This window comes from Alosa alosa, chromosome 9, assembly GCF_017589495.1.
Source record: "Alosa alosa isolate M-15738 ecotype Scorff River chromosome 9, AALO_Geno_1.1, whole genome shotgun sequence".
Lineage (NCBI taxonomy): Eukaryota > Metazoa > Chordata > Actinopteri > Clupeiformes > Clupeidae > Alosa > Alosa alosa.
This window is the reverse complement of record NC_063197.1, coordinates 26,218,546-26,243,545: the sequence shown is the minus strand read 5'-3', so window position 1 is coordinate 26,243,545 and position 25,000 is coordinate 26,218,546. Positions and strand designations below refer to the sequence as shown.

The window sequence follows — 25,000 nt, the reverse complement described above, 5'->3', positions numbered from 1 at the left end:
TCATGCTGAATGTTTTGATTGATTTGGCAGATGATTGATCAGGGTTTGATTCTCCATGATGGCTCGTACTTTCGGGACCTATGGAACATTCTGGACTTCGTCGTAGTGATTGGAGCTCTGGTGGCCTTTGCGCTCACGTAAGTCTGGCTGAACTGATAATTCTACACCAAGAGGGGGTGTTGTTTATCTTCAACTACCAACAACCAACGAAATGGTTACATTTTGAGGAACTTGGTGCTTTGGCTACTGGTTAATATGGTATGGAAAGTGAAATAGAGGCCATACATTTGGGCTACATTGGGTCTTTTTTTATTATTATCTAACCTTTATTCCTTATTTTTGGCCAATGTTGATGGAACTGTAGGTTTAGATTTATGAAACACTTTTCTTTCCTTTTTCTTCTTCTTCTTCTTCTTCTTCTTCTTCTTCTTCTTCTTCTTCTTCTTCTATCTGCAAGCTACTATGTACACTGTGTCCATCTGAAACTTTTGTGAAGGACAAAAACCTATTCTGTATCTCTCCAATCTCATTTCTGTGTGGATGCACCCATGGATTGTGTTTTCGGGAACGGACACCAGGAATGTGATGGGGTAAAAAGACTTCTCAGCCCTGTCCCTCCCAGTCTGCATTTCTTTTTCTTCACCCATCCATACTCCATCAGAAAGACATTGTGCTTTTTCTTTTGTTGTTTTTGTTGCTACTTCTGGTTTGCTTTGACCATGCTGGAAAAGCAGAAGTGATTCACTTACTTAATACTGGACTCAGTTCACTCATGTTAAGTGATATATTCACAGTTTTACACCAAGATATCTATACTTTTTCTGACATCAGTGTTTGTACAATTAAACCTATTTGGCTTTACATCAGGCTAGATATCACATTGATATCACACTAGAGGATCACATGTAGACTTTGAGCCTACTGTCAGAATGTTGACATCTGGTCTGCTTAGAAATAGTTTGGTTACACTTTACTTGATAGTATCGACATAAGAGTGACATGACACTGTCATGAACATGTCATAAATAAGTCATAAACGTTTATGACATAACGCTTCTGTTATTAAGTGACATTCGGCTTTTGTCATAACAAGTTAGGGTTAGGGTTAGGATTAGGGTTAGAGGTTAGGATTAGGGTAAGGGTTAGGGTTCATGTGTCATGACAGTGTCATGTGTTCATGACAGTGTCATGTCACTCTTATGCCGATACTGTCAAGTAAAGTGTTACCAATAGTTTTAACTCACACAATTATACTATATGTATGTGTCCTGAACCCCACCACAAATATCATCATTATCATCATTAGAGGTATAATAGAGAATGTATCTCTCAACAGGGATATTAAATGCTGTGTGCATGGTGTTGCTTCATACTGCACGTTGCCATCGCAGCCATGCTATATATGTTATATATGTTATATATCTTATATATCACATGGAGTGAATAGTGCTTGTTTGTGCAAGGAGAATCCATTTTGTATTGCCTTTCCACAGGAATAATAAGGGAAGAGATATAAAGACCATCAAGTCTCTGCGCGTGCTTCGAGTCCTGAGACCTTTGAAGACCATCAAGAGACTTCCCAAGTTAAAGGTAACTGGTGATATTACTGTGACCATGTCATAGTGTCAACTGATGGTGTCAGTCAATTTCAACTCCACTTCGCATCGTGCCTAAGAACGCCCCTTAGCTGTTCTAGAATCACTGGAACCTCAGTATCTCAGTATCAGTAGCCTCAGCCTCAGTATCAGACACAGTATTCTATCGGTATGGAAGATAATATTTTTGTGCTGTACACGTTTCCCACTGCCTCCTTGGCACACACTCTACCGTACCATCTGACAGCATCACTTCCACGTATGCATACAGTTCCCTGCCTGCTATCTGAAATCCGGTGGATAGACTCGCACCTCACAATATGTATTGTATTTCCACCCTTGCAGGGTTGTGACTATATGTGTGTAACTATATGAGTGTGTTTGCAGTGTACTGGAAGCCCAACACATACCTTTATTGAAAGGGTTGTTCTCTCCCTGAACAATTATTATGACCAAAAATGTGGTTTGCAAGCACATGAGGTATTGCTGGCTGAGGCTAAGAAATTAGAGTGAACAACCTTGCAGAGAGTCTGTCACATTTTCCCATCCTGTTGCTTATCCTGATGCCTTTCATGTTTTACCCTATTTGTCACAACTTTGGGTCCTTGGAGAGAGAAAAGAGTCACTTAGTAAGTGAAATATTAGAGAACTTGATCAAACAAAATTGTCAAAAAATGTCGACAATTTACTTAAACTATGTGTGTGAAACGATGGTTGTCTCAGAGGATTATTGTTCCGTTCACCAGCTGTCTTTGAACCCGAGAGGGGTCCACGTAGAGAGGGTTTTGGAAATTGTTTGAAGATAAAAGTATGCCTCAGACCAAATGAGCTCTCTTATAACGAAGGTCACCAACACATGCTACAGGGACCTATGAGGAGGCTCTTGTGTGGGAGATTCTGTCATTAAGAGGAAGGCTAGAATGGCTTAAAGTTTCATCAACGGCTACAAAGCCATTGACACATTCTGTGTCCTTGTTGGCCATCCCTCACTTCTAGTTTGAAAGTCTCGTTGAAGAGTGTCGGAGATTATTTCCCTGAATGAGAAGCTAAAGCCTCCTTCACTGATGTAATGCCCAGGCAATTCCACTTATTTTCTTGCACTTATGATTGAACTAGTAAGTATTCATTTGTATTCTCTTTCTCTCTCTCTCTCTCTCTCTCTCTCTCTCTCTCTCTCTCTCTCCACTTTGTAGGCAGTTTTTGACTGTGTGGTCAACTCTCTGAAGAACGTTTTCAACATCCTCATCGTCTACAAGCTCTTCATGTTCATCTTTGCCGTGATAGCTGTGCAGCTTTTCAAAGGGAAGTTTTTCTACTGCACGGACAGCTCCAAAGACACGCAGACGGACTGCAAGTAGGTGTTCATCCAGCTGCCTGTGTGCAATGATACAGTGCATCATTCTGGCCTCACCCATATTTAATGTTGACAATCAGGATACAATGAAGCATTACCCTCTAGGGTCCTTTGCCAGGGATGTTGTTTTTTCAATGAGAGAGAAGGCTCAGTTGCCTTGACTGAGTCAGGGTCAATTTAGATAGTATTTCTATCTCCCTTTTGCACTGAACAGATTTATATAAAGTATGAGGCACAGAGAGCACAAAATCAATCATGTGTACTATGGGTCTGTTGCTTCTGCCCTGCTTGAGTCGGCTGATGATGGTAATCACCGGGTGTACAGTGCCTCTTAGCTTAGGAACTGTGATGATTGGCAAATCAAATATGAACGATACTGTCAAGGTGAAGTGGCTTGGAGTGGGGGAGTGTGTGGTGTGACGTCACGCCGTCTCTTTCAGGGGATATTACATCGACTACGAGAAAGACAAGAAGGAGGTGAAGAAGAGGGAGTGGAAGAGGCACGACTTTCACTATGACAACGTGGTCTGGGCCCTGCTGACCCTCTTCACCGTCTCTACAGGCGAGGGCTGGCCACAGTGAGTATCCACACCCCCATAAAAATAACATTTATAAGACAAGATGAAGGGCTGTTGTAAAGTGTGATTTATGAAGATCATCACTTCATGAATGCCCTGACTTCTAGCCTGTCATCTCTCATACGTCGTAACGGCAGGGCTTGTTTATCAGAAAAACAGGACAGATGAAGCCTTCTTGGTATTCAGTGACAAAAAGCTCCTGTGGTGTTCAGTGACTAAAAGTTTAGTGAATGTAAAATAAACACTGAACATGCTAGTAATTAAATGTTTGGGTGGAATGACATATTGAAAGGCACAATGACGCCAAGAAGGGCTATTTTAGCTCATTTGTCCCATGTCCACACACGTGGGAGGAAGTGCAGTAGGCCGTTAGTAGGCGTTAGTAGGCCGTTAGTAGGCCGTTAGTAGGTATGCCGTTACTAGGCCGTTAGTAGGCCGTTAGTAGACGCCGTTAGTAGGCCGTTAGTAGGCGTTAGTAGGACACATGGGACCATGTTTTTTTTTTCTCTCAGTCAACCACCCACAAAAAAAATTTCCTGTCATTCAAGATGTGTAATAGTCATGCTCTCCCTGCATGTTGTTGTTGTAATAAAGTGAGAGAGTTCGAAACAGCATCATGTCCAATATCCCAATATGTGGTTTAATATTCTATATTTCTCATTAGTAGATCACTTTCTACAAAAAGTTCAGTAAGTAAGTAAGTAAGCCGTGAGGCATTGAGTTGTTATCAAGAGTCTGTTCTAAAGATTGTATCATTCTCCGGTTCTCAGGGTCCTGCAGCACTCAGTGGACGTGACCGAGGAGGATCGCGGTCCCAGCCGAGGGAACCGGATGGAGATGTCCATCTTCTATGTGGTCTACTTTGTGGTCTTCCCCTTCTTCTTTGTGAACATCTTTGTGGCCCTCATCATCATCACCTTCCAGGAGCAGGGCGACAAGATGATGGAGGAGTGCAGCCTGGAGAAGAATGAGGTACCAGAGCAGACACACACCTGTGTTCAGAACATCTACTCATTCTCTCTCTCTATAGATAGATAGATAGAGAGAGAGAGAGAGAGAGAGAGAAGGAGATAGAGAGAGATGTAATATGCTTCTCATATATAGTGCCCGAGTAGATGTTCCAAATTATGTCTGTTCACTCTGTTGGCAGAAAGTTGACTATCATATTAAATCGATAGCTGCTATTTTACCAAATATTGACGAAAAGAAGACCTATGAACAGGGCTGTGTCTGTTTTGTTAAGGTACATGTACCTTTTTGTCCAGTTCCCTCTCGAGTCCAATGGCGAAACAGTGTGGGTAACTGGGACAGTTTGCATTTCACTATTGTTCACCATCAGCCTCATGCCGTTCTCTGCCAGGGAGAGGTAATTCTTCTAATTATTGTACAGCTGTGTTTGATCATTTACAGCTTTCCAATCAGGGTGATGGAACTATTCAGTAAAAACATCTGGTGGTCATATTTTTTTTTATAATGAAAGCATCTGTGGTCCCAGTTCACATACTGTACAGGCACACAGACAAACACACAAACAAAAGTGCTCGCATGGATACACACACAAAAAATACACACAGCTCATATCACACACACTGTAACATTAGCATAGTATTCTCCATCCTCTTGTGTAACATACCCACAACTGTGCAAGACAGATGCCCTCAGTGAACCCTGAACACAGTCACTACATCTTGTGCACAGTCACTACATCTTGTGCCCGTCACACTTCCGGCCACTTCCTGAGGCATGTGGGGTGGAGGACCAGAGCTGCCCTTCCGAACTGTGTTGTTTACCTCGTTATCACTCGTTGTGGTAACCCCCTCAAAGGTCCACTCTTAGAACTTGACCTCACATTCCATTCCATGGAAATGGAACACTGTCACAGTTTTGTGTGTGAGGGCCATGGGTTAACACTGGAATGTTGCGGGTCGTTTAAAATGACCCCACTCAGGTGAAAGAGCTTCACTCTCTCAGCTCCGTTTGACAGCGGATGATGCGAAGGGCCACCGTCTTTCATGGAAAATAGAGTCTTGGACGCCTACGCAGACGTCACATAAAGATTGCATAGTCTGTCCCACCGAAAACCCATTTGCCCTCCATCAATATTGACCCTCGCAGGCTCATTTCAAAAGTTCCACTCATATGTAAACCCCTTTCAAGAGCCAGCAAAGCAAGCAATCCAGTGCCTTTGGCTAGTGTGAGGTTGGCTTAGTTTTCCACTCACACAAAGGGTGTAGCCTGGGAGCGAGACCCATTGTGCTTTCTGCCCAGGGCTTCGGCACAAGCGGCTAGCAAGACAGACATCTCTTTTGAAGTTTCCTTCCCTTGACAGTAACACCAATGCGCTCTCTTTGTCTCGGCCTCTCCCTCTGCTTCTCTTATCTTCCAGAGGGCCTGCATTGACTTTGCCATCAGCGCCAAACCACTGACTCGCTACATGCCCCAGAACAGGCAGACCTTCCAGTACCGGCTGTGGCACTTTGTGGTGTCACCCTCGTTTGAGTACACAGTGCTGGCCATGATCGCCCTCAATACCATAGTCCTCATGATGAAGGTGAGTTGACGTCAGGTCATTCAAGGTCACCCCTAGATCTACCCCCCATACAGGCTCAGACCATTCCCATTGTTGCTCCGCAGTGCCCCCTTGCATCACCTTGTTTAACCCCCTAGCAAAAACATCAGTCTTACATTACATCTCAATGCAGAGCGAGACAGTTTGGTGTTATATTTGTCATACAGCTCACTGCAGACATATAGTTGTTGGTTGCAAAATCTACAGGTAGGTCTTACAGATGTAAGATCTATTGGCCAGACAGATGTATAGGCTAGACATCCCAGGCAGGCTTGGAGAACATTCCCAAACAACTCCCAAACATTTTGCCTAGACGAATGTGACTCACTGGTCATTAAATATTGATGTATAGCCTTGAGCATTTCCTTAACATACCAGCATGAGCTCTACCCCTGGGCTGCCTAAAACACTGGGCACTGTTTATGGCAAACACAGTACAGTATGTGTGCGTGGTATGTGTCTGCTAGCTGCGTGTCTGACAGTTGTTTCCACACCTAGGCTAAAGTAAATGTTGCCACCCAGCTTGGCAGCATCAGATGCTCTGGGAGTGCCTCACCATGTCAGATATGCAAGAGGGATGATGGGTGTTGGCAGGCTTGGGGGGAGGGAGGATGTTGCTGACATCAATGGTTGAGATCAGTTCATGGATGTCACTTTAGGTCACAGCAATGTGCCATGCAAGAAACACACTCTGCCACTCTTTTGTCTCTCATCCCTTGATATTTCAGCCTGGTTTCCTTTCATTGTACTTTACCTCATTCTCTCATCCCATGTGCTGTAATTCAGGCTTTACCTCAGGTACAGGATACCTCACATACAGTTTACCCTGTTCTCAGGGATGTAGTGGTAAAATAAGAGGTGGGTAAACTATGAATTCTGTTATATGAGTGAGATGGACTGCGCCATGCGGTATCAGATTTTTAAAAAAGACATTCAGAACATCTTTGATGATGGTGGAGGTTATTGTCCAATGTTTATAACAATACCAGGGGTATTAAATGATTCCTAGAGTGTTGATGAGTGTACATATTGTGAATGTAGATAATACAGGGGCAGCCGTGGCCTACTGGTTAGTGCTTCGGACTTGTAACCGGAGGGTTGCCGGCTCGTACCCCGACCAGTAGGCACGGCTAAAGTGCAGCTTTAGCAAGGTACCTAACCCCTCATTGCTCCCCGGGCGGCGCTGTTGTTGCAGGCAGCTCACTGTGCCGGGATTAGTGTGTGCTTCACCTCACTGTGTGTTCATTGTGTGATTCACGGATTGGGATAAATGCAGAGACCAAATTTCCCTCACAGGATCAAAAGAGTATATATACTTATACTTATAAATTGTGATTTTTGGATGTTAAAAGTTGCAATTGGTGAATAAACTCTTTTGAGAGGTGGATAAACTCTAATAAGAGGTGGATAAACTCTATTTCTGAAATTTCAGAGGTGGATAAACTGTGTTTACTTGCGTTTAGCCTCCACTACATCCCTGCCTGTTCTCACCTCCTCTCTCTTTGTGTGTGTGTGTGTGTGTGTCCGTAGTATTACTCGGCCCCACCGGCGTACGACACGGTGCTGAAACACCTGAACACGGCCTTCACTGTGCTCTTCTCTGTGGAGTGTGTGCTCAAGATCATGGCGTTCGGCTTCCTGGTAAGTGTAACCCAGGTCGTAATTCGTCACGGCCCTCGAACCCGCACACCTCCACACACAACGGCATGGGAGTCGAACGCCCTAACCACTGAGCTAAAAGCCCAGGCTTCCAACTCAGCGGTTAGAAGCGTTCTCAAGGTTATGGTTGTGAGGATTTACACGGGCAACTAGCACACTAGCTCAGTTCGCCTCCGTTACATAAGCACAGGAGAAATTTCCACTCACATCAGAATGAAGTCAGTACAGAGCTCGGATGAAAGCTGAACACCTCTGTACTGACCTTTATATATATTTCATATATATTCAATATATTAAATATTTCATGTCACTTTATCTCATTGGCTGTTCTGTTACAGAACTACTTTCGCGATACGTGGAATATATTTGACTTCATTACCGTCCTTGGCAGCATCACTGAAATTGTAATGGTGGACATGCAGGTAAAAGTAAATATTTTTCAATTCCTCAGTCACCCTTTAATTTAAATAAAGAGCCTCGGAAATATCCGCCTTTAAACCCACCTGTGTTTGTGTGTGTGTGTGTGTGTGTGTGTGTGTGTGTGTGTGTGTGTGTGTGTGTGTTCCCCCTCTGTGCTCTCTGTGCTGCCAGTCAACATCCGTCAACATGAGCTTCCTGAAGCTCTTCAGAGCAGCTCGGCTGATTAAGTTGCTCAGACAGGGCTACACCATACGAATACTACTCTGGACCTTTGTACAGTCCTTTAAGGTCAGTAGTCCTCTTTGGCAGCCTCCTGCCATGATGATGCATTGCTTACTGATGATTGCTTAGTGATTATTCATTCATTCATTCATTCATTCATTCATTCATTCATTCATTCGTTCATTGACTGTTGGATGGATTGCATGAAGGCCATTGCACCCCGGCGCCAACATGAGTGCGGCGCACTCCGCTTTCGACAATCAATTACATCCGATTCCATTGTTCTCAATACAACTCCGCACACAAGCGTAGCACTTTGCCGCCACTGCCGCTGTGTAGATTAGGATTCAGTTTTATTTTGTTGTTTAGTTTTTGCCATTTAAAAAAACGTCGCCGCTGATGTGCGTGGCAAGTGATGCCGATGTACACAGGGCTTTAGTCATTGTTATAATCATGCACATTGTTGCAGTATTCAACATCAACTTCATTATCATTAAGGTCGTTGACAGTGATTTGACATGAGGCTTCCCTTTCAGGCTCTACCTTATGTGTGTCTGCTCATTGCCATGCTGTTCTTCATATATGCCATCATTGGAATGCAGGTAAGCGCACCTGATACTTTGTGATACATCTCTTTTCCAATAGCGTAAAGTCAACTTACGTCTATTTGTTGTTGGCAAGAAATTACACCAGTCATACCAAACCAGATCAAATCCAAATCATACCAAATTCCAATACCCACATATGAGTCTAACATGTCACACAGGTTTTTGGAAATATAAAGCTGGATGAGGAGTCTCACATCAACCAGCACAACAACTTCAAGACGTTCTTTGGAGCTCTCATGCTTCTCTTCAGGTACGGCAGCACACCGTCTCACCCTCCGTCAGCCCACAGAGCAGCTGCCACTCACAAGCAGAGCTTAACGTTCTGCAGGCCTCCTTCTGGGCCATGGGGAAAGTGGAGAAAAACTTGGGTGAAAACACTCCAGGATGTGAATACTTTTTGTATTATTCGGTCTAATTGAGTGTTATTCTGCTCACAGAGTCTGTGGTACAAAGTAGAGCAAAAAACTAAAAGAAGGGATCAGAGTTTACACAGCATGTCAATACACTATAAAAACATAAAATATCCTCAGCCCACCAGTGTTCGGTCTGAAAAACAGTTTTCGTCAGCGCCTTTTGCTAGGAGACGAGTTGGCAAGATGTAAGAAGCTGAGAGCTGTGTTGTGTGTGCAGGAGTGCTACGGGGGAGTCATGGCAGGAGATCATGCTGTCCTGTCTGGGGGGGAAGGACTGTGAGCAGGACCCCCTAAACAAAGGAGGCTGTGGCACAGACTTCGCCTACTTCTACTTTGTCTCCTTCATCTTCTTCAGCTCATTCCTGGTGAGACAGAGAGATGTACCAATAAATGCACAAAATATGCAGAATCACACAAATACATACTGTATGTATGGGATAATGTATGAAACGCCGGTCATTATTGGGAAAATAAGTCCCAAAAGGGCGAACCGGACCCAGACGCGCCAGACCCCTCTGCTGCGCGACGGGGTCCGGTTCGCCCTGTCGGGACCTATTTCCCGATAATGACCAGCGTTCTATACATTATCCCTTACATAATGACCGGTAGAACTTTGGGAAATCCCATTCAAGTCAATGGAGCATTCTAGTTGCATTGTGAAGAGCCGTATAATAAGTATACATACTATAGATTTCTATACATTTTATTCAGACATTTAGGTACACACCACACATTTACATGGATTAGTTTGTTTTATACATGTTTAGTATGTTTTGTTTTGGCAAAATAACATTGATCATAATCGGTTTTCACAGTTGACAGCATAACATGAAACTTTATTTGCATCCATGGTTTCCTCCTCATGTCCTCCACTTAGATGCTGAACCTGTTTGTGGCGGTCATCATGGATAACTTTGAGTACCTCACAAGAGACTCCTCCATCCTGGGCCCTCATCACCTGGATGAGTTTGTGCGCATCTGGGGCGAGTACGACCGTGCCGCATGGTGAGCAACTACTTGCATTTTATCCATAACCTAGCTATTATCCAAAATCACAAAGCCAATGCTGTTCAGCACAAATGCAAGAGGAACTTCTGAAATTATGATCCATTTCTTGTTGCTGAATATGATTAGAAAAAGATTTGTGAAAAAGATTTAGCATTCTTTGCTTCATGGTTTGTATTTGCATTTGTTTATATTTGACATGCTTGAAACAGAGATACTGTACATATACTGTGTAGAATGCATGGAAATCTTGTGAGTGTTTTGAATATATAATTTAAATGTTATTAACCATTGCTATAGGGTGTCTCAGCAATGATGGGTGTATAGTAATGACATTGTATAATAACTATTATTTGATTGTATGACATTCAGATATAATTTCTGTTATGTTATGTATCACTTTAGTGATACAGTACATGAACTACTTACATAAACAGTACAGACTGTTGTATTTGTAACTATCTTGAGTTTATTTTTGTCAAATGCCCAATCTCACGTATCCCATTATACTAAAATAAGATATTATGTGCATGCACATTGGAAATAATACTCTATTGTATGCAGTGGCCTTGTTCTTCCCTAAATAACACAGGGCCAACATCTGTTTATACAACCAAAAGCATGTGGGTGATCCAGCTCTGACAAGATTAGTCCCCAACTCCTGTGTTTCTCTAACAGAATGTATTTTGCTTTCCAGTGGAAGGATCCACTATAAGGAGATGTACAAAGTAGTGCGTGCAATTTCACCCCCTTTGGGCTTTGGAAAGAATTGCCCCTACAGGGTGGCCTGCAAGGTTTGGCTCTCCCCCCGCAAGATTCCCTTACTGACCCCCCTCCTCACACACCCCTCTCTTTCCCAACACCCCAATCTCCCCGAAACCCCCCTTAGTTCTCCCTCTCCACCTCTACCCCCCTTTCCCCTGCCTGATACTGGTTCCCTCCCGTCCACCCTTGGCCTTTTTGCGCTGGTGGGGTAACGCTCTCCTCCTCACCCAGAGAATGACAGTGCGTGGTCCTGCAGGGTAGTGAGGCAGCTCTTCAAGTGGCATCCACACCAAATCACTGCAATCAGCCAACTGAGGCGAATGCTACTAGGGCTGGGTATTCTTCTAAATGACTGTCATTGTGGGGACTTTTGTGCTCTGGTGGCCTGAGACAGTGATTGTTGTGGTTTTATTTTGGTGTGGATGGTTCCACAAACACCAGCCCCCACCCCCTACCCCACCCCACCCCACCACTACCCCATCTTTTGGGTTTGTCAGCATTGTAAGAGCCACGATTTCAAACCCCCACACCCCAAACTGCTGCTGTTCTTCCAGCCCCAGGAGTCTCACCTATCATCTCTCTGTCCATACTTACAAACAACCAGCTTCTCTCCTCAGCGATTTCTATGACTGCTGCGCATAGAAAGACGACAACCTTTTTTTGTTTCTCATTTTTTCGAATTTAATCTGTGTTGTTGCTTTCACCCTCCACCTCTTACTCGTTTTTTCTTGTCTCCCGTAGTGTGGGAGTGCACTGAATAACCCTCCTCTCTTTTTTCCCCCTCTCCTGTTTTTTTTCCTTTCTTTCATCTATTCTTTTCTCTGTGTTCTTTTTGGAATGTTTACCTTCTCTGTTGCCCTCCCCCCTCCTCCTCTTCCTCCTCGTACTCTTCCTCATTTTCATTGCTCCCCAACCTCCACCCCCAGTGGCCGCATTCATTACACTGACATGTACGAGATGCTGACGCACATGTCTCCGCCTCTTGGCCTGGGCAAGAAATGTCCTTCCAAAGTTGCTTATAAGGTAGTCTGAGCATACTTACATATTTACATTTTTTGTTCTACAATATTTTTTTGTACAGTGTCATTCTTATTCTACACAGACTTAGTCAAATAAACAATGCCAGCAGATGTCACATTCTTGGCAACCTTTTGTTGGATCAGTGATCACCGTTAGACCATTCGTTTAGCCTACATCTGGCACAACATGCTGAGAGTGCTTGTGAGAGGATAAGCATAATTTGTTGGCTTTGTTTTTGTTCAGTGGTTAGTCATTCTTTGTTCTTTCATGTTTGTGTATTTGTTTTGCTTGTTTGGTTGCTTGATTTTTGTAACCGTAAAATTCAGCACAGAGATATTGATTTTCTCAAAAACGTCAATATCAGTAGTTAGACAGAAGGGGAGACCGGCAAAACGTCAATATGTCACCTGTGCTTTCAAAGTTGCCTTTCTCTCCCTCTTCCTTGGAAAAATATAACCTCATTCTCACTGTCCGACCTTTCGTCCAGATGTAAACATGTATGTTGTGTATATAGTGTCGAGTGCATTCTTTCTGTCAGATCGCTGTGTTACTTCTTTAAAATTGCTAACGTGATGGATGTCGCATAGTGGCTCAGTAGTGAATATAAGCATGCTATTTTTTTCTCCACTTGTTATGGATCAAGTAAGACAAAGTAGAAGAAAAGAAAAAACACTAGAAGCCTCTGCCCCATAACTGTCAAGTTTCCAGTCTTAACACATTGAGGCCACATCTGGGCTACTTTTAGACGCGTTTTTTCACCCCCTCCTCTGAATGCGCATGCCTTCTCTTCTTCCCCTCCACTCTCCCTTTTCTGTTCATCATTTACCTTTTTGGCGCATGGAACAAACACTTGGTTCCTCAAATCATGGGCCTCAGTAAGGGCAGGCTCTGCATATTTGTTGAATACTTCCATTAATACTGTAATGGCCAGAGAGATTAGAATGATCTAAGCTTCCTTAATAATCAAACAATGTCAACAAAAGAATCCTGAGAACAATCAAACTGGGCCAGCTTTGAGGAACACAGCTTAACGTTCTCATAGAGCCTGGCTAGAACCGTCAGTATTGCATCACTTCTATCCACCCACCTGTGGCCTAGTACTTGAATGAGGATATTTAGTTTTCTGAGTGACTGTATACCATTCCATACATTTTGATATGATTAATCTATTTAGCCACAAATATTTTAGTATTTAGTGTGTTGTATGAAACTGAATGCATTTAGTATATATACAATAACTCCACTTGTAATGGCTGGCTAGTTTGACTCAACGCTGGACTTACATGTGTCTTTCTCTCCAACCCCCCTCCGGTGGTGCTGGCTCTGGCCCTTGGCTACCACAGAGGCTGGTGCTGATGAACATGCCTGTGGATGAGGAAATGTCCGTCCACTTCACCTCCACACTCATGGCCCTGATCCGCACGGCGCTGGAGGTCAAGATCGCCCGAGGTCAGACACGCACACAACACCACCAGCCCACCTCTAAGCCCCCCCCCAGTTCCAAGCCATAGCAGCCTGGGACCTAATAACAAGCTTCTTTGTCACAAATAATGACTTGACTCCTTGACTGATGTGCAGGGGGAGAGGACAGAGGCCAGATGGACATGGATCTGCAGAAGGAGATCAGTGTGATTTGGCCACATCTCTCTCAGAAGGCCTTGGACCTGCTGGTGCCTATTCATAAAGGTGAGGTGCTTCAACAGGCTGGGAGTGTGGATAATTCATTCCAGAGCATCTCTTGGCTAGATTTCTGCATTTGTTACGGTTATTCAACATGCCCAAGGTGGAAAAAAAGTGATGAATTCAGTGCATTTCGGAATAGTCTGTCTAGATATTGCATTTTTAGTTATATGGAAACCCCTTATGAATATAAAAAATAGTTTCTGAGCCTAAAGGGCCGTTCACACCAAGAATGATAACTATAACGATAACTTTAGTCATAACGATAAAAGTGTCCACACTGACCAACTATAAGCAAAGTCTCTCCTTGTGTTAATGAATGTGATGGCTAAAATGTGATGGATTCTGATTGGCTGTTAACTTTTTATTGTTCTCAAAATCACTCTGAAAGTGATCCCCAACGATAACGTTCTTTATGTCATGTTCATAAGCGAGAACGATATTTTTTAATAGTTATCGTTATAGTTATCGTTCTTGGTATGAACGGCCCTTTATGCACTACGTGTCTTTTTTGCTTTGCTTTTGTTTTTGCTTTGCAAACCAGTCTTACTTGTCTACAATGAATTTTGTAAATTGTAAACAGTTCTCACCATCAGAAAAGAAAACAATTGATTTTCTTTCCTATGTAGTAATACTATAGTTATGCTATAGTTAGCTTAAAAAGAGCAATTTTCACAGCATCTCACTTATTTAATGTGGCGTTTTTGTGTTATTTCAGCCAGTGACATGACTATTGGCAAGATCTATGCAGCTATGATGATAATGGACTACTACAAACAGAGTAAAGCCAAGAAGTTGAGACAGCAGCTGGAGGAGCAGGTGCCATTGATGTTAATTGAATTATCCACATTACTTCTCTAATTAATATACTTAGTAAACATTGTCACTCACCCACACTGTGCGTTTTTAGAGAAAGATGATATTTGCCTTTTTAAAATATGCTTTAACGTGGTGTAATATGTTTTTGTGTATCAGTTTATACATATGGGGTCACTAATGGATGCATCTGAAGTGCATTCGACTGGATGCCAGTGCGATGGGTGGTGATGGTCTGTCTTAATTCACTGTCCCTCTTGTACTGTCTCCCTCACTCCCTGCAGAAACATGCCCCCATGTTTCAGCGCATGGACGCCTCCTCTCTGCCTCAGGACATTCTCAGCAATGCCAAAGCTCTACCATTCCTCGCTCGCAGCACTGGCTCTGCCCTGTAAGCATTGGGTCTGTGTGTGTGTGTGTGTGTGTGTGTGTGTGTGTGATATTTATGTGTCCCTATAAGTGTGTGTGTGAGTGTGTGTCTGTTTCTGTCCATATATATTTATGTGTGTGTGTGTCTGTGTCTGTGTCTGACCCTATATATATTTGTTTGTCAAAAAAGGAGAGAAGAGATCCGAGGCACTCTGATATATAAATAAAAGTCCTTTTTATTTTACTCTGGACCTGCCGACGCGTTTTGGTCGCTTCCGACCGTCTTCAGGGCTTAAAGAAGGTCGGAAGCGACCGAAACGCATCGGCAGGTCCAGAGTAAAATAAAGGACTTTTATTAAGATATCAGAGTGCCTTGGGTCTCTTCTTCCTTATTCCTTTGGGTCCTGATGAGCACCTGATTCTGGATGTCTACTCCGTCACCCACTGAAGCAGTCACTTTTTCTCTCTCCATATATTTGTTTGTGTTGGTGTGTGTGTGTGTGTGTGTGTGTGTGTGTGTGTGTGTGTGTGTGTGTGTGTGTGTGTGTGTGTATACGGGCATTTGTTTTTCATCCCCACATATTTATGAACGTGTATTTGTGTACAAGAATATATTATGGACCATGTGTATAAATGGACTATGTGTTTAGATGTGAGATGAAAGGTATGTGGTTTAGTCAGGTCCCCTCCTTTACCCCCTCTTTTCTCCATATGGACCAGGGGCGGATTTGTGGCCTTGAGTCCCATTTCTCCGCAGGAGTTGTTCATGTCGCCTATGACATGCCATGATGTGGAGGAGCAGGAAGAGCCGTATCACCACCACTACCACGGCCATCACCTGCACACTATGGTAAGATGAAGGGTGGAGACATAGCCGTTCAGTTGCAGATAGAGTTTCTCGTGGGTTTTATGAAGACACGGGAAAGCACTCAGCTGAACACATCTGGTCTCAAGGAGCACAATTTGAAATGGGTCATAACATTCAGAAGGTCATACTGAAAATACATGACCATTTTTGTATACTGAAAAGAAATTACCATGGATTTGAGTGCATCAGTAAGTACCAGATGCAATTAAATGTTTTGTGGGTTTCCGATTCAGGGTTGTATTAGTCATCTTTGTCAAGTACATTTTCTAAAACTGATAGTTCCGGTCCTTGATTGTGATTGGCTGAATTGCGTTCGATGCCGTTGTAAAATGCAGCATAAACATACACCTTGACCGCATTTCGTTCTATATTACTGCGCTACCATAATGATACAAAGGTTAAAGTAACTGCGTCTCGATGTAGAGAAAATATATTTCTTGGCGGAAGAGTGATTATCTATGAATAAATCGGTTCTATTTCTAGTTGCTGTGCCTTTACTTTATGAAACTTTGCCAGGTATTTATAGTAACAGTTTTAGAAAAGCAATAAGCCACTCGAGTCTGTAGGTTACACTGATTCTACAACAGCTAGCGCATCGTGCCTAACAACACCCCTTAGCTGTTGTAGAATCAGTGTAACCTACGGCCGCTAAACCCTGAATTGTACAATTTAACCCACCACTTCCTTTACCTCTTTTCTAGAATTAAGTTATTGCATAGATAAAAAAAACTATATGCAACAGTATTTTTAACTTTGGTTTTGGCAATATTTTGTGTATTATCACCAGTAAGATAATACAGTTAGCATTCTGCACACGGATGCTTAGCAGGTTAAGGGCCAGCTAAAGCTCTCAGTGGGGGCGGGTTCTTATGTTCGATTTCTTATGGATGATTTGATGGGCAATCACTATGTGTTCATGTCATCGTCAAGCTCTCGTCCAAAGGGACATGTCAAAGTGCCTCCACCAGTGCCAACCCCCCCGTTACTCACACATCAGCCTCACTGTAAAAAAAGATATGTCACAGTCCCATCAGTCCTGGCCATCTGGGTCCCAACACAAAGCATCCATCTCCTCCACACTAAACAGTATGCCTACATGCCAGCAGCTCATACTAATGATACAATGATTTAAACTGGACTGGGAGAAGAATGTCTGGCATGTAACCACTGTAATTTCATTTACTGTTAAAAAATATTTATATTTATCACAATGTCATTATCTATGTACTGTACTTACTTCTAGATTCAAGATCTAGGTTGCATTAATGCACTTTGTTATAAGAAGTGCTCACAGATTCTGTAATGCTCATGTTCACTGAGCTTCAGCCATGTTCATGTTATCTTGCTGTAATATAATTGTGGATATTGTTGACTATTCCCTAAAACAAAAACAAGATAGGTATGATTTTGGCTCTATTTTTTTTTTCAAATGGTAGGCAGACAACCAAATAATTTCAAATAAACACTCTCCCACGCCATGTTGTAGCTTGTGGTGTAATTGCCTCCTGCGCTAATTAAGAAGGGCAGCCATGCAAACCACACAAACAAATAAAAATGTGCATGTTGTCCTCAGAAGCTCACCCATCCTGCTGATCCCCATCCTGAGATTTTAAACCATTTGTGTGTCGCTGCTGCTCCTCTTTCTCATCCATAGCAGTGAGCGCACACACACACACACACACAGGCACGCCCTGCATGTCCATCCATAGCAGTGAGCGCACACACACACACACACACACACACACACACACACACACACACACACACACACACACACACACACACACACACATACACAGCCACGCCCTGCATGTCCATCCATAGCAGTGAGCGCGCAGACACACACACACACACACACACAGCCACGCCCTGCATGTCCATCCACAGCAGTAAGCGCACACACACACACACACACACACACACACAGCCACGCCCTGCATGTCCATCCATAGCAGTGAGCGCACAGACACACACACACACACACAGCCACACCCTGCATGTCCATCCATAGCAGTGAGCGCACACACACACACACATACACAGCCACACACCCTGCATGTCCATCCATAGCAGTAAGCGCACACACACACACACAGCCACGCCCTGCATGTCCATCCATAGCAGTAAGCGCACACACACACACACAGCCACACCCTGCATGTCTATCCATAGTAGTAAGCGACACACACACACACACACACACACAGCCACGCCCTGCATGTCCATCCATAGCAGTAAGCCACACACACACACACACACACACACACACACAGCCACGCCCTGCATGTCCATCCATAGCAGTAAGCGCACACACACACACACACACAGCACGCCCTGCATGTCCATCCATAGCAGTGAGAACACACACATACACGGCCACGCCCTGCACGTCTTCACAGCATTCACACCAATTCACCATTCCGCTCTGACATCCTCTTTTTGGAATGGCACCCCCCCCTTGTTCAACTCTATTTGTTTTGTGTATTTGTTCATTTGTTCGGTGTTATTTCTCTCACTTGAGGTGTTTTTTTTGTCTGCTTAAAAGAGAAGTAGAGTACTTTTTTGTCTTTTGAGTATGCATTGGAATAGTACATGAGATGGTGATTTTTGTTTTTCGAGTATGCATTGGAATAGTACATGAGATGGTGATTTTTGTTTTTCGAGTATGCATTGTAATAGTGCATGAGATGGTGATTGACAAGGCTGTTGAGGAATCACCAATAGGCTCAGATAAAGGTGCCTCCCCTAGAAAACCAACAAAGGCAAAAGAGGAGAGCGCCGGATATCTTTATGGGCTTCTTTTCTTTTTTAGAACGCCTATTTCTGGCATACTTGTGTGGTGTAAACACAGACTTCTCTCGCTTGTGTTTTCCTCGGTTGTCTTTATTTTCCAGTAAGGCAGCTGTGAGATGGACCTGTCTTTGTGATGGGTCAACAGGGGCTCTGTTTGCTTTCCTCCACTGAGCCTCTGGCTTCGCTCCTTTTCTATAGAGTGGCACTAAAAAACCTAAACTCAGTGCGTCGTCCGCTTTGTAGTTTTTGTAATGAGAAGCTGTTAGAGATTCCCTTTCAGTTTGTTTTAAAGGTGATTTTGGAGGTGCACTTGTATGTGATGGTAACGGTGAAAGATGTGTTTTCAGATATATTCATGCATGTTTTCTTTCCCAAGGAGACTAGCTGATTGCCTGGACAATATGTGTCCTCTTTAGAGTGAAAGGGCAGAGCTGATTGCCTGGGTTGTATGAGCTGATGATGGTAATCTGAGTTTGAGGTGGTTTTGGGAGTGTTTTTCGTATTGTGTATTTTTTTATTTTATTTTATTTTCCCTTCCTCGGTGTGACATTCCCCCTCTGAATTCTCTCCGGCTTCATTCCAAGCTTTGACTCTGTGTTTCTGCTCCTGGTGTTCCGCTCTTGGTGTTCCGCTCCTGGTGTTCCACTCCTGGTGTTCTTTTCCGCTTGTGGCGTTCCAGCTTCCTTGCTTCCCACCCGCTGCTGTGCCTTGGCCTCCTCCGCCCACACAAAGATCTTCCTGAGGACAGGACAGGACAAAATGTCCCACATGGTGGTACTGGCCACCGCTGTTATTTATTCACCAAGTGGAACAGGCAGGTGTGGGCACAGTTCAGGTTCAGTCTCGTTAATAAAGACCACATCCCTGAGAAAATCACCCTCTGTTGGGGACAGAGAATGACCGCTGCAAAAACTCTGTCCTGCCTCTCCTTCCATCTTTCACCCATTGGAAATCTGCTGTGTCTCTCTCTTTCTCTCCTCTTCCCTCTCTCTCTCTCTCCTCTCCTCTACTCTCTCTCTCTCTCTTCTCTCCTCTGACTGCCTAGGTGCCGGAGAGCAAAGACTTTAATCCCATCCTTTGCCCCACTAACAGGCAGGGCTCGCCGCTCGAGGTGCCTGGCCGGGCAGTGTCCATCCGGGCCTCCTCGATGCCGCGGCTGGCTATAGAAACACAGGTACAGCGGCAACAAGTTGTCAGGGGCAACGCACGCCCCTGTGTGGGTCAGCTGGTTTGACTGGCCGGTGCTCTTTTGAATTTCTACAATGGCTACACTGCAGTGCATATTTGGATGTGCTTTTCATTTTCATATTGCTGTTTGAATAGAGCTGTCAATTTCGTACTATAGTGCTGGCTCTTTATGAGGAGAGACAGAGAGAAAGAGAGAGAGAGAGAGAGAGAGAGAGAAAGAGAGAGAGAGAGAGAGAGAGATTAGTTTGAAATGTTGTTTCATTGGGTGAGTTGAGAGTTGAGGCATGAGGGATCTGTTGGTGCCTAATGCAGACATGGTGCAATGCTTGCTCTCTCTCTCTCTCTCTGAGCAGAGGTCTATTAGTACAAAGGTGTGCTGTAAATGTCCCATGTTTGTTCCCTAATGCCACAATGGAGCAGTTATGATCAGCTGGATTATGGAACACAGTCAATGAAATGTGTTAAAAAGCATCATGCTATTTAGTTGAAAGACCTGCAGTGTTTTTACAAGTGCCTGAGATTGATGTGGAGAATCCTGATTGGAAAAGTGCCTTGTTGCTGTTGTGTCATCAGTGTGTGTATCTGTGTTTGTGTTTGCTTGTCATGTATGTGTATGTGAATATCATTTTGTAAGTCTTTCTTGGTGTATTTGTTGATGTGTGTATTGATATATGTGTTTTTAGCAATTGTCTTGTGTTTCTCTTGTGTCTGCATGGGCTTGGACTTCACAGTGTTGTTTGTGGATGTACAGTATGTGCTACATATTTACGCGCAAGGAAAATATAAATGTGCATGGATGTCTATAAATTCTTCTGTGTGTGTGTGTGTGTGTGTGTGTGTGTGTGTGTGTGTGTGTGTGTGTGTGTGTGTGTGTGTGTGTTTGTGTGGCAGGTACCCACTGAGAGTACTCTGATGAAGCGCTCTTTCTCCACTATTGGAGACCAATGTGTGAATGACCTGTGGCAGGAGGAGTACTCTCTGGAAAGAATCAGCCCTGACCAGCTAAACAGGCCACGCCAGCGCAGCTTCAGAGGTCAGCAACTCTACATATTGTGTTATGTTAGCTTATGTTAAGTGTAAGTCATTTCATTTATTTATTTATAAGGATAACACACATTAATTAACATTTCTGTAAATGTGCCAGTGTCAGCCAGCTGGCTAATTTTCAACTGCAGTCCTTTGGCAAGATGTGGTAATAACCATCAATTTACTTGGCCAGATTGTTCTTAAATGCCAAGTTAGTAATAAAAATGTGAAGTCATCATTTGACTCTGAGTTCCTTATTGACCTTACGACTTTTCTTTTTTTATATACGTTCATACACGTTTGTGTAGCTGTCAGGTCTAACCTCAGAGAGCAGTTGGACAAGGAGAGGGGACGTTCCAAAGAGCGCCGCCACCTCCTCTCCCCGGACGTGTCCCGCTGTAACTCGGAGGAGCGCAGCCAGCACCCATCACGGGAACGCAAGCAGTCACGCTCACCCAGCGAAGGACGGGCACATTCTCCGTTGAAACAGGTTGGCTGATGAACGAGGCCAGTGACCTGTCTGACAGAAATGTTTGTGTGTGTTTGCGTGTGTTGAGCTTGACCACTCTGCTCTTTCTGTCATCTTGGTCTCTGTGTTTGTTGCTCATCAGGGGATCAACTCGGCGAGCCCCAACCCGTCCAACTCAGAGAACAGCACCCCCCGTGGTCGCCGGCAGCTCCCCCAGACGCCCTCCCGGCCTCGGCCGCACATCTCCTACTCCCCCCTGGTGTGCCGAGCGCAGCTTCCCCCTCTGGCCTCCGCCGAGGCGCACCCCAGGACTCAGACAGAGGCCGCTGAGGCCGAGGAGCCTAGGCTGGGCGCAGGGCTGGGCGCGGGGCTGGGACCGACCCAGGGGCCCTCCGCGGTGCTCCCGAGTCTCGCTGCCCCGGCGACGGTGGCCCTTCACTCTTCCCCCCAGCGCTACATCTCAGAGCCATACCTGGCCCTCCACGAGGAGCTCCACAGCCTGGAGGGGGCCAGCACGGAGGAGACTCTCACCTTCGAGGCGGCCATGGCCACCAGCCTGGGCCGCGCCAACACCATCAGCTCGGCGCCGCAGCTGCGCCACTCCTGGCAGGTGCCCAACGGCCACTTCCGCAAGCGCCTCGGCCAGGCGTCCCCGAGCGCCGCCTGCGACCTGCTGAGCGACACCGACGAGGATGACCGCTGCTAGGACCGCGGGGAAGGAATGGAGTGGATGCATGTTCGCCCAGGAGGACTGAGGGACAGGTGAACCCCTAAAAAGAGAGAGTATAAAGGATGAAAAAGAGAGAGAACGAAACACAGAAATAAAGAAGAGAAGAGGAGAGGCCAGAAGTAAGAGCTCGGGTCATAGGTAGCTAGACTTCAACCATGTGTTTCAACATGTTCTGTGTTCTGTGTGTGGGAACTGAGCTTCACTTGCCAAAATTGCAAACAAAATCTGATCTGCGAATGAGTGGGAGGCAGGCACAGGCCTCAGTCTTGCTGATCAGAGATAGGGCTGGGTAGTATATCACATTTATCAGATTGATTCAAGTTTAGATTGAAAAAGATCTATGTGAAAAATGTCCTCAATTTTCCTCAGCTGTCTCTCAAACACCAGCAGCAGGACTTACCATCAGTTTAGAAGACGCTGCTTTTCCAACTGGCTACTGTTTTGGTTGCGACTTGCAGAGCTGCGCAGAATCACCATGCACACAAATATAAATGTGTGCTTACAACACAGTAGCCTAGAAATGCGCTATATAAATAAACTTGACTTGACTTGACTTGACCATTTGCATAGGTGGTGTAGGTTCTAAATAGATCATAATTAAGTTACGCTTAATTGACAGGTTAAATCGATTGCCAAATGGGTCATGCCATGACCTGTTAGACACATACAGCCCTACAGTAGTTACCGGGGAACAATGTAGCTTATAGTTTAAAAAGTATTAAAAATCATCTGAGCACTGAACATTTTGCCATATGCCATTTGGCCATATCGCCCAGCCCTAATCAAAGAATAGTGCTGAAGTGAAGCTAAATGTCCTGAAAAATGTCATTCTTTTTACATGTGGGTTCTTTGCTGTACAGCTATGTTCTTTGGGGCATCAAATCTTTCTCTCCAGCCACATTTGGTCTCTATCAAGCTGAGGCGTATGAAGCTGACAAGGATGAGGAATGTAACCCAGACGTCGTTCCCTTTGCTATTGCCAGGGTAAGGCATCATATTTCGCCTTCAAACTCGGCGAGAAAGAGAGAGAATGTGGTATGTAGACCTGTTGGCTGTCCTTGGCTGATCCTTTGGCGGCTGACACATCAAACACAGCAGCCCGAGCGCTTTTGTTCGAGCCGCTACGCTTGTATCTCTGCGTCACTTCGGCAGCAACCCTTCTCAGGCTTTTTAAACTCTTTCAGGTGAGGGTGAGAGAAACAAACTCCTAGCCAGCCCACTACTGCAAAGTCGCAAGGCTAGAAATCCTTAAACATTACCTAAGGCCCATGATTCATTAGTGGTGAGAGCTCTGTAGCATCTTTAGTTCCTGTTTCAATTCGTAGCTAATCTGTTGAAATATAAATGCAATTTTCTGGTGGTATATTTTTTGGATCTGATCTTTCTTAGTGGCAGTGGATCACTTTGTAAGACGTTTGATGGTAGAGGAAGCTTGAGTGTCTGCTGTGAATAGACTTGAAAGAGAAGGTTGTTGTAGGCTAAATCCCATATTTGTCCATTGTTTTAATGCTTTTTCAGAAGCAACAGCTCCTTACCAAATGCTATCTGAGACTGAGTTGACTCTCTGCTTCAAAGCTCTAGCAAGCATGTGCAAGCTGGGAAGAATGGTATAAAAACTGGGTGTTGTTTAAATGAGTTTGGTCCATGTTGGTCTCTGTTGTCACAAGTGTTGAAGGCATTGTTGCAGTAATTTCTCTCAATATGACACAGAGTAAGTGACACTGTCGAATTGGCAAAGACTTCTGTGCATCTTGAAAAGCCTGCAAGTTAGATGATTAGAAATGATGATAATCCGAAACAACCCTTTAAACATAAAGTGTAAACAGGTTGTGCACTGTGGAATCTTGAGTGGAGAGGTTTGAGAAGCATATTGACCCATGGCAGTAGGAAATATCATTTCACTAGATTGTGCATGTCCCTGGTAAGCGTTCTGGCCTTGAATGCTAGAGCTTCACTGAAGAAAAACTATGGCTCTTGTAACATATGTAAACATCACGATGTTCTGGACAAATCTGAAATGTCTCAGAAGCCATGTTTAGTTTCTATTCTTCTGTAAATAGAAAAGCCATGTCACAGAATGTCTCTTTTCCCTTGGGTCAGTTAATCCAATAGTTTGTCCTAAGCATCCATGCATCATATGATCATCCCTGTTTTCTCTGAATTTCTTATATTCATAAACCACTGTAGTAATCACCCATCTGCATGTCAGTATTTCATAAATACTCTCATACCACTATTACTCAACAAACATTACCATCTGTTTACTCTGAGCGCGGTTGGGGGGGGAAAAATGCAAATATGGGGTTGAACTCATCTTGCTCTGTGTCCAAAAACTGTAGCCGTTCATTAGAATGTGAATGTATGCTCTTGACCCTGATGTAGTTCTTGTATTGGTGTGGACGGTGAAGGAGAAGGTCTTTGAGACTACTGGATTTAGTATGGCCAATGTTATGCCAGATCTAATTTGTGGAACAACTGAGCATTGTAGTCTGGGTATTGTAGTTTTCCATCAGATGTAGCAAAGATGGCATTGTATCATAGGTTTCACATGACTATGAGTCAGTCATCTTGTTTGATTCCATTGAACATGAAAGAAAAAAAGAGATACTATTTTTTATTTTTCATATAACTCCATAAATGTGGCAGTGTTTTGGTTCTATCATATCATTGAAGATGATCGCCATAACTTCTGTTGTACAAATTTCAAAACTGAAAATCTTTTTGGTTTCAACCTAAACTTCAGTATTTGAATGATCTAGATCCAGATTTTTCAGAAACAAATGAAAAACAGTTATTTTCCCATTCAACAAAAAAAAAAACAAGAATTTAAATAAGAATTTATATTCCATGTAT

At 43.9% G+C, this 25,000-nt stretch overlaps 1 protein-coding gene across 15 annotated transcripts in view; it reads left to right on the top strand.

Moving 5' to 3' along the window:
• Positions 1 to 25,000, top strand: part of LOC125300096 (voltage-dependent R-type calcium channel subunit alpha-1E) — a 135,777-nt gene that overhangs the window by 110,490 nt on the left and 287 nt on the right. For 7 of the 15 annotated variants that reach the window (XM_048251643.1, XM_048251639.1, XM_048251645.1 and 4 more), the window contains 24 exons: positions 31 to 137; positions 579 to 590; positions 1,494 to 1,590; positions 2,789 to 2,949; positions 3,390 to 3,527; positions 4,298 to 4,499; positions 5,914 to 6,078; positions 7,627 to 7,737; positions 8,094 to 8,183; positions 8,347 to 8,463; positions 8,934 to 8,999; positions 9,164 to 9,255; positions 9,636 to 9,783; positions 10,296 to 10,423; positions 12,115 to 12,211; positions 13,552 to 13,657; positions 13,787 to 13,894; positions 14,607 to 14,707; positions 14,989 to 15,095; positions 15,794 to 15,923; positions 19,780 to 19,908; positions 20,814 to 20,955; positions 21,257 to 21,438; positions 21,560 to 25,000. The exon at positions 21,560 to 25,000 is cut by the window's right edge and continues 287 nt beyond it. In XM_048251643.1, coding sequence (XP_048107600.1) covers positions 31 to 137; positions 579 to 590; positions 1,494 to 1,590; positions 2,789 to 2,949; positions 3,390 to 3,527; positions 4,298 to 4,499; positions 5,914 to 6,078; positions 7,627 to 7,737; positions 8,094 to 8,183; positions 8,347 to 8,463; positions 8,934 to 8,999; positions 9,164 to 9,255; positions 9,636 to 9,783; positions 10,296 to 10,423; positions 12,115 to 12,211; positions 13,552 to 13,657; positions 13,787 to 13,894; positions 14,607 to 14,707; positions 14,989 to 15,095; positions 15,794 to 15,923; positions 19,780 to 19,908; positions 20,814 to 20,955; positions 21,257 to 21,438; positions 21,560 to 22,123 — 3,300 coding nt within the window. In that variant the 3' untranslated portion in view covers positions 22,124 to 25,000. Of the gene's footprint in view, positions 1 to 30; positions 138 to 578; positions 591 to 1,493; positions 1,591 to 2,788; positions 2,950 to 3,389; positions 3,528 to 4,297; positions 4,500 to 5,913; positions 6,079 to 7,626; positions 7,738 to 8,093; positions 8,184 to 8,346; positions 8,464 to 8,933; positions 9,000 to 9,163; positions 9,256 to 9,635; positions 9,784 to 10,295; positions 10,424 to 11,120; positions 11,218 to 12,114; positions 12,212 to 13,551; positions 13,658 to 13,786; positions 13,895 to 14,606; positions 14,708 to 14,988; positions 15,096 to 15,793; positions 15,924 to 19,779; positions 19,909 to 20,813; positions 20,956 to 21,256; positions 21,439 to 21,559 lie in introns of all 15 variants that reach the window. The other 8 variants (XM_048251650.1, XM_048251648.1, XM_048251637.1 and 5 more) reach the window with 4 other exon arrangements.